This window comes from Myxocyprinus asiaticus, chromosome 28 (genome assembly GCF_019703515.2).
Source record: "Myxocyprinus asiaticus isolate MX2 ecotype Aquarium Trade chromosome 28, UBuf_Myxa_2, whole genome shotgun sequence".
In the NCBI taxonomy this organism is placed as follows: domain Eukaryota; kingdom Metazoa; phylum Chordata; class Actinopteri; order Cypriniformes; family Catostomidae; genus Myxocyprinus; species Myxocyprinus asiaticus.
In genome coordinates, this window is record NC_059371.1 from 28161990 (window position 1) to 28178138 (window position 16149).

At 36.7% G+C, this 16149-nt stretch overlaps 1 protein-coding gene across 1 annotated transcript in view; it reads left to right on the forward strand.

The window, feature by feature from the left end:
• LOC127419508 (segment polarity protein dishevelled homolog DVL-1-like) overlaps window positions 1–16149 on the forward strand; it is a 55219-nt gene that overhangs the window by 4126 nt on the left and 34944 nt on the right. The window contains exon 2 of the mRNA XM_051660959.1: window positions 11166–11235. Within this exon, the coding sequence (XP_051516919.1) occupies window positions 11166–11235 (70 nt within the window). The remainder of the gene's footprint in view (window positions 1–11165; window positions 11236–16149) is intronic.

Below are 16149 nucleotides of genomic sequence, written 5' to 3' on the forward strand. Positions count from 1 at the left end.
AAATCATAAAGGTACACTAAAGTCAATTCTTTATGTACTAAAGCCATTCTACCAGCACGGTTGAGTATGGTTAGCTAACCGTGCCAAGAATTCCAAGAATTGTTTATAATCATGACGTGCCAAACCGTGCTCCAGTGGAATTGCTACTGTAACTGTCCTGTACAGTACTCAGAACTGTTCGGCCTGATGGTGGAAAAGCGACTTATGTTTTATAAACTGTACCCACAACCCAATTCCCACACCTAAACCTAACCATCAGTGGAGTAAAAATGCACTTGTCACTAATTATGCGAACGCGATTATTTCCTGGTTTCAACGCAGTATCCGAACCCAGGTCTCGCACGCTGCTGATGCAGTATGCTTCTGCTCATGCCACAAGTGAAGGTTAACACGCAGGAGCCAATGCAAAAATGTCTGATGGGAGATGGAACTCTCTGAAACAATTTGAAGACCTCCCATGTGATGAAATAAACAATGTTCTGGATTATCAATCAGTCATTTGAACTGACTAAAGATGTAGATTGCTTTTTCAGTCTGCCTAGGTCCATGTTTTTAATTGTACCCCATACAAAACATTGCAACATTCCCAGATGATTTAAAGGGATATTGTTTTGCTGTAGTATCTGATTGTAACTACAGTAAGTCTTGGATGCATTGATGTGTTTAGCCTAGCCTTCCCAATATAAACTCAGCTCATAGGTCAGTGTGTCTGTTAATCACTAATTTATGTACTAAGATAACTGTTACATTTGGTTCAAGAGACACCCACAAACAGTCAATCAAAGGTGTTTAATTATGTATTTTGAATAGATTTGATTTAGTGCGGTAGGAAGTGTGGGTATTTGTCACTATTTCAATTTGAAGGCCTCTCTAATCTCTTTTACCATAGCTGAAGTGTTGCATTTTCTGGTGCGATCCATTGATCCATCACTTTCATCAGACCTTTTTAAACATCAGAGGCCAAACACTTATGCACCACAACACTTCAAGCACAACCTTCCAAACAAAACTTGCTTTTCCTGTTACCTTAGGATAGTTTACTAACAGTGCTGAGTGCACAGTTGAACCTGCTGATCCTGAAGCAGATTGCATGAACAAGCACAATGTCTCGCCTTCAAAGTATGCTAATAAACACTGCTATGGTTTATTATTAGGTTTATTAGGTACTGTTTTGGCGAAATGTTAAGGATCAGTTTGGAGCTACTTACAGGATGCCTTAAGGCTCGATAAAATGTTGAAATTATGAAATGAAAGCAATATTTCAAGTGTTCTGTGAATGGTTACAAAACTATGACTGAACTTTGTTACTTAGTATGGCTACTTATCAAATAAGTAAATACATGGACGTAAGGTATTCATTTGAGCCAAAAAATTATTTTGTGAGAAGAGAGTGCTTTGAGACTGTAAGAGACTTGTTGCCAGGGACAACGGTTAAATATACAGTTTAGCGGCCATTAAAAAAAAAAAAAATATGACTGCAGAATACCACGATTGACCAATCAGAATCAAGTATTCCAGATATTTGTGTAATAAAACATGGTAAAAGCATAGTTCACAGTATTACACTTTTATTGCTAGCTGAAAACATGATCGCATTTGCCAGAATAATGAAAAAACAAGCGCTTAAAGTGGCGGGAGATGTGTAGAACTTAAATGACGTGTTCCAATTCTGCGGAAATATGTTACATGAGTTTTCTGTAGAGCTTTCTTCAGATTGTTGTTGTTCAGATTGCTCGGGTTTGCAGTGGTATGAAATGATGAGAATAGTTCATCCATATGTTTTATGCTGATTTCTTGACAAGTGCCTCACTGGAGACTGTATTAAATGGTCATTAGGCTTCTGTAATGTGAGATATAGGAACACAGCCAGTTATAATTCAGCAATGAGATGAACCTATGAACTTTGGGCTGGAGTGGAGAGACACCCCTTATTATCACCTCATAACTACCCTACTACATAACTACCAGCATAAACATTTCCAGTCCCACTATTACTGCCATAGAGCCCCACTATGTATGTGTCCTTCATCATAATAAACAACATTCTACTGCTTCTGATAATATCTTCTGATATTATCCACCACACTCTGCTAATACTCCTCTAAACCCACTAGATAGATTGCAGCTTCAGTCACCCAAACACAATCTCTCGAGGGGCAGTGTTTGTCAGTTAGTAACCTCCATTGCACTCCTGCTGCTGTGTAAGATTGTTGGACAACATAATCCAAAATGAATCTGATGCATTTAATATGATATCAGTAGAGCATATGAATGAAGATGGATTAATGGCTCCAGATGTATTTCACTTGCTTTCGAGTACCGAAGAACATGCTGTATCCAGAGCACTTGTGTTTTAACTAATGGTTACTCACTCAATAATGGATTTCTCAGTGATGTCAGGTCAGGTTGATCTATTTTTTTATCAGGCCCCATGGACTTCACAGAAAGATTTCAGAAGTGTTTTGTTTTTAAAGCACTTCTGTCACATGTGTTGGGGAGAGTGTTGGGGTTGCATTTGACTGGAAAATATATGGTAGCACTGTGCTCTTGAAGGGAAAGTTTACACAAAAAAATGAAAAGGTTGTCATCACTTACTCACCCTTATGTCATTCCAAACCTGTATGACTTACTCTGTTCTGTAGAACACAAAAGGAGAAATTTTGAAGGTGACTGGTAGTTTTCAGTATCACTGCAAACACATGAAGACTGATGCTTTAAAAACTAAAAAAAAGACAGAAAAGCACCAATAAAGTACCAATAAAGTGGTCTGTTCGACTAAAGTCTTACTAAAGTTTTGTATGAGGAAAAGATTAATTTATTTAACCTGCTATTCTAACTCTCCATCGAGCTGTTAAGCTGTTGGATCTGTGAGTTGAATGCGACAAACGGATCATTCCAATTTGTGAACAAAAACTGGATCAATCGATTCATAGACTCCGTACACCTGGAACTGAGATGTGTTTTGGGTGATCGGATCACGTGGTCTGCGCTAAATACAGATCTATACGGGGTCTAAAACGTTTTGTGATCGGATCACAAAAAACACATACGAATATGGTCAAAAACGCATGTAACCACATCACATTTGAGCTAAACGCTAATCCGTCCTGTATGTGTCCCGGCAGCAGTGAAGCACCACCCTCACCTGTCAATCAACTGCTGTGCTAAAACAAGAGTTTAAGCTTTGCCTGTTACGAGCTGCTTTAAAAGGAAATAACCGTCCGATTGGAAAATTTGAAAAACGGATATATACACAAGCATGAGAACTTCACGGATCTTCTTCAGTGTGTCTGAAATCAGTATGCACGGACACTTATGAGAACCACAAACATCTGCAGCTCTGGTAAATACAGGTAATCCACTAAAATAAAGGACAATTCTGCTCAAATTGTTGCTTTTGTGCTTAGATTAAATTTAAGATGCATCTGGGAGAAATAGCGCAGTGTTTCTGACTTTGTTTCACTTTAATGTCATGCAGTAACACTCTGACATAGTGATTGATGTATGTCGTCATGAAACAGAGTCCCTCCCCTCCAGATCTGATCACAGTTGGTCACAGGAGATGCATTTAAGTGAACAGGTGAAAGTAATGTGTCTCACCTGATCACATGTGATCGGATCACCCGAGACTCATCTTAATACCAGGTGTAAATGGGGTCATAGATAAAATATGACAAACGAATTGTTCATTATGACATGCTACTTCTGCCTGTCATAAACACGCAGATTTTCACTGAATAGCAGCTTAAATTTCTAGCTTTCGAATAGCTTCAAAAGACTTTATAACATGCTTCATACAAATCATTTTAATTATACTTTTATGGTGCTTATTTGAGATTATAAGTAAAAAAGTGGCCAGGATTTATATTTCTTTTGTGTTCCATTTAAGAATGAAAGTCGTTTGGGATGAAATGAGGGTGAGCGAATAATTACAGAATTTTAATTGTATGGTGAACTATCCCTTTCACAGCTTGTATAAGAGGATAATCTCCAGATAGAGCTGTATTTATTTACAGTTTCAAAGTGGGTTCTCACCACCTGGTCTCATTGACTGACTGATTATCAGGCATTAATCAGGCTGGCTTGGCCTGTTGCGTCTCGGCCCTGATTATTTGTTATACTGTAGGAATAGGCTGAGATGGCCTGTATCTGATCTGGCTGAAGCTTACAGCTGGAACGGTCCTATATCAGTGGACATCCCTGAACTAGATAAGTAATAACATGATCATGTCGTTGCTGGTCAAAAAAGCTCCACAGACTTCTGAAAGAGGGCTGATTTTTACTTCTCAAATCATGCAACCACCTAACAATGCTCGTGCATCCACCCAAAACACCATAGCAGCTGCATAGCAACATGCATAAAACCACCCATAACACCTTAGCAACCACAGAGTATTGCCCTGGCAACCACCCACAACAAACTAGCATTGTGGTGGCAAGTTTTGCACTAGGAGAAAATGTAAAATTTAGTTTTAGCAAAGTCTAAATCCTTTTAAGGCAAGTCACTGCACTCGGTAGCCATCTTTGGAACCCTCCGGGGCTGTTTTCTGTACAAGCGGCAAAAAGTAGAGCTCCCATCTACCTGAATGGGTAAGATTGAAATCTCCAAAACAGTTGGTCAAGATTATGATCAAAGAACAAAATTCAAATCAGAAGTTAAATATGACGAGAATGGTATCATAAATTGTGATTCTTTAGTTAAGATCATGCAATAAAACGCTATTTTTCAGGATGTTTCAGTTAATGCACATGCTTGTTTTTCGAGTTGACTGACAGGCAAGGTCTGTATCTAAAAGGTGATTGGCTCTTTTTCCTGTAAGGTGTTACTTACTTTTCTACATCTGCCATATTGTGCGTTCCAATTTCTCCCATTTATTTTAATAGAAGTGGTCCGTCTTTGGTTATGGTTGCTTTTGGACCTACTTTGTATTAGGTGTCTTTAATTACTATGTACTGTACTTATTATGTACATAATGTTTTTGCATTGCACTTAAATTTAAAGTGCCTGCTAGGGCTGCAACTAATGATTGTTTTGATAATCGACTAATCTAACGATTATTAGAACGATTATTCGACTATTCGGGCGATTATTGCTACGATTAATCATTAGCTCTAAACCGACTATTCAGCTTGTGCCCTGAGTTAAAAGGTTGTATTAAACGTGCTTACTAACAATAAAGAGGACAAAATCATCTTTTAAAAATACCTCTAAATGACATTCACTTAAAGGAAAATTTTTTTTTTATTAAGTTTAATTCAGTAAAAAAAAATCACTGCAAAAAATCCAATTGTTATCAAGTGTTTTTGTCTTGTTTTCTATTTAAAACTTTTGTGAATCAACTACGAGATACAGTTACTTTAGAAGCAACATATAATATATTAAGAATTACTTTCAGAGAATGTATCTTGAATATAAGTGTATTTTGTACACTGGTGGCCAAAAGTTTGGAATAATGTACAGATTTTGCTCTTATGGAAAGAAATTGGTACTTTTATTTACCAAAGTGGCATTTAACTGATCACAATGTATAGTCAGGACATTAATAACGTGAACATTTTTTTTTTCAGAACTTCTTAAACTACTTCAAAGAGTTCTCATCAAAAAATCCTCCACGTGCAGCAATGACAGCTTTGCAGATCCTTGGCATTCTAGCTGTCAGTTTGTCCAGATACTCAGGTGACATTTCACCCCACGCTTCCTGTAGCACTTGCCATAGATGTGGCTGTCTTGTCGGGCACTTCTCACACACCTTACAGTCTAGCTGATCCCACAAAAGCTCAATGGGGTTAAGATCCATAACACTCTTTTCCAATTATCTGTTGTCTGTGTTTCTTTGCCCACTCTAACCTTTTCTTTTTGTTTTTCTGTTTCAAAAGTGGCTTTTTCTTTGCAATTCTTCCCATAAGGCCTGCACCCCTGAGACTTCTCTTTACTGTTGTACATGAAACTGGTGTTGAGCGGGTAGAATTCAATGAAGCTGTCAGCTGAGGACATGTGAGGCGTCTATTTCTCAAACTAGAGTCTCTGATGTACTTATCCTCTTGTTTAGTTGTACATCTGGTCTTCCACATCTCTTTCTGTCCTTGTTAGAGCCAGTTGTCCTTTGTCTTTGAAGACTGTAGTGTATACCTTTGAATGAAATCTTCACAGTTTGACAATTTTAAGCATTGTATAGCCTTCATTCCTCAAAACAATGATTGACTGATGAGTTTCTAGAGAAAGCAGTTTATTTTTTTGCCATTTTTGACCTAATATTGACCTTAAGACATGCCAGTCTATTGCATACTCTGGCAACTCAAAAACAAACACAAAGACAATGTTAAGCTTCATTTAATGAACCAAATAGCTTTCAGCAGTGTTTGATATAATGGCAAGTGATTTTCTAGTGCCAGTTAGCAATTTAGCATGATTACTCAAGGATAAGGTGTTGGAGTGATGGCTTCTGGAAATGGGGTCTGTCTAGATTTGATCAAAAATGACTTTTTTCAAATAGTGATGGTGCAGTTTTTTACATCAGTAATGTCCCGACTATACGTTGTGATCAGTTGAATGCCACTTTGGTGAATAAAAGTACAAATTTCCTTCCAAAACAGCAAAATCTGTACATTATTCCAAACTTTTGGCCGCCAGGATCCAAACTTGGATCTACTTCTGCGAATGCAGTAAAGACAAAATATATTATATTCAAGATATATTCTCTGAAAGCTTGTTTAAATATCTTACGTTGCTTCTCAGGTAAATGTATCTTGTTTTAAGGATTTTTTGATATGTTTAAATATTTGAATTTTCAATATTATATTCAACATTCTCAGATAACAATTTTTTCTTCAGCAGTATAGCTCCTAAAGTAAATATAGGTTGTTTTAAAAGAGTTTTAGGTATTTATATTGGAAAACAAGCCAAAAACAGACAAAAAAAGTATTTTGTTGCAGTGTATAATGGGGCGAAGACTACCCTCTACCTTTTTGTTCACTTCAATCCATCTTTAACTTACAAAAATCAAACTCTCTTCTTAATAAAGCTGCGTATTGCCCATTTTCTTTACGATAAGAAACACACAGTGACACATACTATATTATGATTCAATACGTCACAAGCAAGGTTTGAAATAAACTTTTTGGCTCACCGGCCACTGTGGCTAGAAGTTTCCACGGTCACTAGCCAATCAGCATTTTCACTAGCCAAAATTGATAAAGGTAACTGGAGACCGTAACTGCATGCATTTGTAAATTTTTAAAATTTTAAAGAGAATTATATTAGTTTAGCAGGACACAGGCCTAATGATTTAAGTCACCTTTAGGATATCTGAAGGCAAACACAACCAGTTAGAACAAGACTAAGTTAGAACAGGTCAAATGTTTTTCCATAATTCATAGAAGTTTTAACCCCTTCATTAAATTTACCATTGTTCTAGCATTATTTAACTGTGGCATTTGTAATGATAAGGCCAACACAGGTAATACTGTGGATGGCTCCACATTACTGTAGTGAGGTTAATGTTGATAGTCTTTTCTAAAAAAAACCCCACACATTTAGAAACCTTTATCTACAATTTTCACAGTCTTATTGTTTCACCCTAAGAGATTTAACATGAATATGAATATGTACAAATTACCAGTTAGTGCAATAAAAAAATAAAAAAAATAAAAAAACCTTTTGGTAAGAATGATGATGTTTATTTTAAAAACTGATGATGTGTATTTGCCTCCTCTTTACCTCGTCAGTGCTGTTGATAATGTAGGGGCTGCCTATCAGTTTGAGAGGTTTGACTTTCTCCATATAGAGATACAGTATATACTAGAATGTTCTCAGTAGAATGGGTCACATAAGTTCTGTGCTGTCCGCCGGTGGAACTGCTGTGCATTGAACAAGCACTACACGGACACCTTTAATGGTTGCACACTGTTGACATGTCAACAACTGTTGTCTCCCGCTGAAAGCGTTTAAACGCACTCCTCCCGCGAACATGGATAGGAGAAAATGGGCCCCATAGCCGCGAGCTGGGCTCCATGGGAGTTGTAGTCCCCTGCGCTTCAGCCTGTATAAGCCTGTGCGTTAATGCGCCCCTGCCCATAGCAAATGTAAATCTTGTGAGAATTTTGCAGGACAGTTTGTAGTTACACAATAAATACATTGTATTTCATGTATTTTAATGTTAGTACATAGTTGTTAAAGATACATAATATAAAGTGGGACCTTGCTTTCTGTTATTCATTCTGAAAACTGTATTACTTATTTAGGGTAGCTTGTAGTTGAGCCTATGTTATTACCCATAAGAGCAGATTTGTACTCCAGTTCTGACTTTGGGCCAGTCATCAACCACCTAGAACACCCTGGTAATTGCAAAGGAACATGAACAAAGCACTCACAATGCTCTAGCATCATGATGGCGAGCTGTGAAGGGGCAAACATCTAGACTGAATTGAAAAATGTAGTTTTTGTTTCACTCTTACACTGACACTGAAGATTGTATTGCCACAGTACAAATTATGGTTAAAACATATTAATACCCAGAAGAACAGTGTTCTTACCCAAAGGCGTTACTTTTGTATGTTTGGATAAACCACACTTCCTTATGGTTACCCCCACGATCCTCACTACATGTTGCTTTACATTGTAGAGAGCCCTTGAGAGGACACAAACACTTCCTACCAATGACTATAGAGTTACACCCCAGTTTCCTGTGCTTGGCTCAGGGCTCTCAAGCAGCCTGCAGAAACTCTGCTTGTTTTGTAGCTCTTTCCACAAGACTGTGTTATCATCATCCTTCAGCCACTCTCCACTCACCTCCTCAGTCTCACAGCCGTGTGGGTGAGGTGACCTGGAAGTTCAGGAGGAGTGGAGAGGAAAATGCTGTAATTACAGCAGGCTGCTGGAATTTCTCAAGACATGACACTCTGTCAACACTTTTTCTGCCTTGCTGTAGTTTTGCAGGTCTGTAAAACACCATCATTTTCAGGGATGCACTGATACAGAAGTTTTGGCTGATACAGATGTAACATTTTTATATTATGGTCGATAATTGATTTGATGGTTTGTTGACAACATATCAAACAGTGTTACACGTGCTATACCTACCTGAATGGTGCACTCTGTATTTTTTATTTTATTTTTTTCAACTTTTAAACATAAAGAAATAGTAATAGTATAATAGTTTAAAAAATATGTGTAAAATGATTTGACTATGACTGTAGAAAGTGGTATTCTGCAGTTGTTACCTTAAGGAGCTATTTCTAATTGAAAACTGGAATTAGTTTTGTTGGTGTAATGTAGAACAGTTGATTCAGACATGTTAAAAATATTTTGGTAACATAAGTTACCACTTTTTTCAATGCTTTCATATTAGTCTTAGAGCTGCTTTATTGTACAACGTACATATGTTGCTAGGTGCACATTAATGAACACTGTCATGCTTAGATCATATGACCGGTCGAATATTGCTCAGTTTATCTAAATAATCCCTTGAAATTGGATGCTTTACTTGCCGAATAAATTCATCATGATTAACTGCAAACACAAATTTTACAGAGTGAATCTTTAAATAACTTTTATCTAATTCTTGTGTAATAATTATACAGATTTTATGGCCATATTAACTGAGAGACAAAATATTTGTAAAAAAACAAAAATCTGTTTTGAAGGACTATTTAAGTGAATTGCAAAAAGGTGATAAAAAGGTGAAACCGTTACCAGTTACAGCACCTAAAAAAACACTTTCCCTTATACATAAAAGTTGTATACATATAAAACAAAATTTTGATGTTAAATAAAAAAATATTTAAATTCCATGTCATTTATCAACTATCCAACAATTGAGTTCTACAACACAATTAATTCATCCTATGGAGACATAAGAAATTATGTTATAAGTAACATGAGACATGCTACAATGCAAAGTTCCAAAACTGGCTAGAAAAGTAAAAGCTACTACAAAGACGTACTGTAGGTGTGATAAAGCAGAGATAAATTAGGGGGAAAAAACCCTGAAATATATCAGCCTAATAAAACCGACACCATTATGCTCATTGACATATTGTGCATCCCTAGGAATTCTGTTTAATCATGATGCAAATAGGGCTTTTTCCTCTTATTAATATAAAAGTTTCATGTGGTTTTTGTGTGTGTGTGTGTGTGTGTGTGTGTGTGTGTGTATGGGCAAGGCCTATGCACTGTGACTGGAGGCCAGCAGGTGTGTGACTGCTGAACCATGTCTTAAAGGGTTAAAGGGTAAATGTATGGTATTTCTGTAGGGAATTTACAGCCTGGGATGGACACACTGAGAGTTAGCTGCTAACACACTCACTTATATTAATAACCTTCTGTACCCTGACACCCTTGCTGAGCCTTTCACACATGCAAATGTGCACTCACTTGAATATATACAGTGGCCTCGGAAAGTATTTGGACACAAGCTGCACTTGTATAAATGCCAATACATTTGGCCATTACATTTACATTACATTACAGAACAAAATTTCAAACCAGTGGCATTTATTTTAAAGAAATATAGCAAGAAACATTTTAAGAAAGATTATTTCAAATGAAAAAACTATAGATTATTGTTAATAAAGTTAATAAGATTGTTATATTTTGTTAAACACTAATGAAATATTAACATATTCTGACCACAACATATTCATACATCCATTAAAGATCACCTTAACAACATTTGGTTGATAGTAATTCCAAAAATCATTAGTTTGCAGATGCCCCTTGATTTGGTATTTTATTATGTAATGCATTCAAATTCAGACATTTGCAAGTGTGACTAAAGTATTCCAAATCTTTTTGGGGCCATTGTATGTGGACAGACCCTCGCTCACATAACACACAGCGAGAGAAATATTAGATGTGCGTTTATCTTGTTTATACACTAAAAACATCCAGCTATTGCAGTTTAAGTAGGAAGTCTAGAATGTACATGAGGTACTGATGAGGCCGGGTTGAACCGGGTTGTAGTTTTCAATAAGGTCGGTCAACAGGGGCATTGAACATTCTCATCATGAACGGCCAGCATTTGAGAGCTAAGTGGAAAATTCCACAGTTTGAGCGTGACATGCTTTCAGTATGCCTTAGCTTTTGCAAATGGATGAGAACACTGGTGCGGTTTCCTGGGTGCTGATCTCTCATAGAGTCCCTAATGACAATTGTGTTTTTCCTGCAGAGTTGTCAAAGAAGAAATTTCTGATGACAATGCTAAGCTGCCCTGCTTCAACGGCAGAGTGGTGTCCTGGGTAAGTGTAATGCATGGTGCCCCCTCTCTCTTTCTGACAGACTTGTGACAATGCAAAACATCAGTATATATCAAGCTTTAAGTATAAACACTAATTCATTAAAGACCCCATGAAATGGCTTGATGAGGGCAGCTTTCTTTCCTGTGTTGAAGAGAATTGCTACAAGCTATTGCTAGTCGGTGGCAGGTGATATTAGGGTGAGGGAATTCTCAATCTAGAGAGATGAGTCATCAATATTTTTGGTCCGTTGTCTTGGAAGAACAAGACTATAAATTTGAAATGCGTATATCTGCAAAATTGATCTGCATAATTTGGTCATCATTTAGAAGTATACTAGCATATACTAGATGGCATCAAAGCAGTGTTAATCTCATCAACGAAATCACTGATGAAAATTGAAGGGTGTTTTGATTTCGTCAACGATAACGAATACGAGGCGAAAAAGACGCATAGTGGCGATAATTAAATGATTATATTTAAGCATACTGTTGGCGAAAATATTACGAAAAAAAGAACACTGCAAGATATAAACAATGCAAGATGTTAACAGAAGATGGAACATTTATCTGTTTAGAGAAAAAGATATTAGATATGGATTTATTTAATCTAATAATCCAGTATGTTGTGGATTTCCATGCTTGAGCATTGAAGCGCTGGTCATAATATGCGTAACTTGCGTTGTGCAACTTGCGTTGTGAATACACTGTTTCCATAAAAAACACTACACGCAATACAGTAACCCAAGCTGGCAAAACACAGAAAATGAATAACAGTCTCTAAAGCATGAAGAATTATGAAAACAGTAGGCTAATTAACAGAAGCTTGAACTTCAGTATATTCATTATGTGCTATTGCTTCAGCAGCTCAGGTTTTCACAACAAGGACCATTGTACAGTATTTTGTATGTAGCCTATCTTTTATATGTTTGATACATTTTTAAATTAAGAAAATGTTTATGAATTTTTTCTAAATGCATGAATATTTGAATAAAGTTTGGCCTGTTACAGTGACAAGTTTTTGTCATTTTGCATATTACTAGCAACGTATTTAGTTTTATATTTTTTATTTATTTATTTATTTTTCTCCCCTTTTCTCCCCAATTTGGAGTGGCCAATCCCCAATGTGCTCTAAGTCCTCGTGGTGGTGTAGTGACTCACCTCAATCCGGGTGGCGGAGGAGGAATCTCAGTTGCCTCCGCGTCTGAGACCGTCAATCCGCGCATCTTATCACGTGGTTTGTTGAGCGTGTTACCGCGGAGACATAGCGTGTGTGGAGGCTTCACGCTATTCTCTTTGGCATCCACGTGCCCCACCGAGAGTGAGAACCACATTATAGTGACCACGTTACCCCATGTGACTCTACCCTCCCTAGCAACTGGGCCAATTTGGTTGCTTAGGAGACCTGGCTGGAGTCACTCAGCACGCCCTGGATTCGATCTGGGGTGGTAGTCAGCGTCTTTACTCGCTGAGCTACCCAGGCCCCTATTACCATCAACTTAAAGAAATTGGGCCCTATCTTAAGAGCGCTAGCACTTAAGCGCAGCGCTATGCAATAAGTCATATGTGCAGAATCAATGGCCGTGACCATGAAATTTTGGTATTTTCATGCAAGTCTAGGCGCAAGTGGGTTTGACTAAGTTGCGCACGCAAAGTGCTAATGGGCTGGGTCTCCGGTTATCTGCGTCCTACTATATAATCCATTCCCTGTCAAGCGCCAGTGACATAAACAAAGACAGCACATTTATAAGAAATTGGTAGTGTAAATGGACTATATGCAATGAATTAGAAGAAATATGGACTTGTGTTCTTTTGTGCATAAACTGCTTCCTTGTTGAATGTCTGGCTTATTTCTAGTGACACACTCCTTTTATACGCATGGTAAATGTTGTTCTCAACTGGATTAGGATGTATGCGCCATTAAATTATAGAGAACGTAAGTATTATTAATTAAATTGATCAAGTGATACAAATCATGGCTAGTATTAACAGTGATTGTATCGGCCTTTGAGGTTAGGCTGTGAATTTTTTCACGCACTTCACTTCTACCTGTTGATTTTGCTTTAAAAATGTAATTAATTTATTGAAACGGCAAAAAATTAAATACAAATAAAATAAACCAAAAATATTTCTAAATCAAAATAACGAAGTGGTAAAAAAATCCTATATAACCACCTCCCGGAAAATCCAAACATTTTACCGTGTCCAACTTCTTCCACCGGCCTCTTCTGCAGTGACTTATAAATCACTCTAGGTGAAAAAAATATTAATACAAATTATATAATAAATAGTACAATTGTAACTATTGTAACTATTTAAACATAATAATAATAATTGAAAAATAAACCAAGACCTCTAGAAGCCATTGTGCGTTGCGCCTAGCACGCCCACAAAAATAGAGCCCATAATTTAGTTGTCTAAAATTACATGCCGTTTTAGTCAGAGTATGAATATGACATGACGAAATATTGACTAATTTTAAAGGACATTTTCATCAAAAGACTAAACTAGTTTTTGTCAAAAAAACTATGACAAAAACCTGTATGAAAATGAACACTGCATCAAAGCTAATTAACATGAACTAAAAGTTGTAAACGATTCATCTGCGTACATTATTCCAAAGAAAAATTTCTGGTCTTCGTAATCTTTCATCAAAATTTACTCCACCTCTCGCTGTATTTGGGACATTGTACACAAAGTATAGAAGGCCATATATAGGACAGTTTAAATATTTACTCAAGGCACTCAAGGAATAATAATTAACAAATCAGTTTATCACCTTTAAACACACGTCTGCACTCATACAAGCAGGCGTTTAGCTCCACGTGACCGGTAGTTTCATGTAGAGTTGTGAGGTGTAAAAAACAGGTTAGTGGACTGCAGTGAGGCAGAGAGCCGTGTCTCAGCAGTGCACAGCTGTAGAGTGCTGCACAGACATGCTGCGCTGCATTGTACTAAAATAAGCACTTTATTGCCTGCTGTCCAAAAGCCAGACCTTCACTGTACTAAAACTTGATCATTACATTACTTAGCATAGCGCACTGGATGTGAGCCGTACTATGTGATTTTGCACACGAATTGAGCAGAGTGTATGAGATATAAAGAGGGGTGAATTCTGTAAACAATTCTGCCACTTCTGCATATGATATTTCAGCACAGAAACATTTATGTTATTAATTATCCAGTAGCAGTCCAGTTTAACCAGGCGCTAAATGTGGTGAAATAGCACTACACTAAACATTTTTAAGTCAAGTCACTGTCATTCTATTTAGCACACCTCCCTTCTATGCAAATTATTATAAAATACACCTTATTCACAAAACTCAGTGCTATTTACATGGTACAATGGAGCACAACAGTCTGGTTCCGAAAGTATAAATTCCATTCCTTTCCTCCATAGATTAATTGATTTTTTACAATAACTTATAAACTTTTAAAGACAGACCTACCATGAGCTCCGAGGTTAATCGATGTTATTACATAGCTCTCTGGAATACTTGATTCTGATTGGTCAATGGTGCCATCTAGCGTTCTGATATTGCTCAGGAACTGCACGTCCACGGATCAGACCGCTCATTTGGGTATTTGTGAGCCATCTTTCCTGCTTCTTGGATCCCTGTGCGTTCTCTACAAGTAAGCTAATAAAATAATTTCAACTTAAATCAATGTTTCATGTGCATTTATTTATTTATTTGGCACATAGTCTTGTAAAAGATACACATGAGCCAGACGTTCATTAATTACAAAATAAGCACCAACAGAACTCTGTCGCAAACTTGAGTTGGATTACAGCTGTTCAGCAATTTCTTTCTTGTCACATAATTATATAATTTCAAAGCAAAGCAATATTTTATGTCCTTTGGCTGTGTAATAAGCGGGATAATGTAAAGTCAGCTGCTTGTTATCGCAAAATGAATCCCTTCAGGGTTCCCTTCAGGGTAATACAAGACTTAAGTATGCTTCCGTTGAAACCATCAGTTTGCCTTATTTAATCTTCATTTAAAAAAATAAATAAATGTTTTTTTTGTTAAAAACAGAATTTCTAGTGAAGAACTACACTATCCATGATCCTGAGGCGTAAAATCCATTAATGAGAGAATCGCGGTGAACAAAGCATGCCAAACGGTCTCAATACACTCAATACACTTATTTGTATATATCTGAATATAATCCACAACTTTAAATCAATAGTTTTTCATTCGTTTTTAATTCGATTGCATTATTTGCAATGCTTCATGATATTGTAGGCTAGTTAATTTCCTCATTAAAGATGTTAAGTACACAGTGTTGTACCTTTCTTTTTGTCTGATTTTCAGTTACTTTTCTGCTTCAAATCAAATTTGTAATGCTGTGATTCACCTCTGGTTGATTTGGTTCATAGCTCCTCTTTGATGAAGGATTTTATGAAATCTCTATGGAAAAAATGAATAGAGAAATACTTTTGGAACCATGAAGATGGCTGAAAAAGTGGGTGGTCACTGTTGCGCTCTATATTCTTCAAACGGAATATTAAAAATAGAGCCCGACCGATATGGGATTTTTGAGACCGATACCGATTTTAGAGAGGGAAAATTCACCGATTACCGATATTGTGGCCGATATAGTTAATTTTTGAGCTGGAATGAAAACAGACCTTTTCAATGTGGATTTTTCACCGATTTTGCACCGATATGACTATGCAAAGGTACTCAGAAGGCTGCTTTCTTAAACAAATATTTTTATCAAAGAATATTTGATATTATTATTATACATTGTCAACAAATTGTAGAAATGAACACTGAGAAAATAAATAATAAATAAAAATACAATAAATAGCTAAATAAACATCAGTACTGTATGTTTAGTATCAGTCAAATGCTGACTATTAAAATAAAGAATAAATAAAAATAAAATAAATAGCTAAATAAACATCAGTACT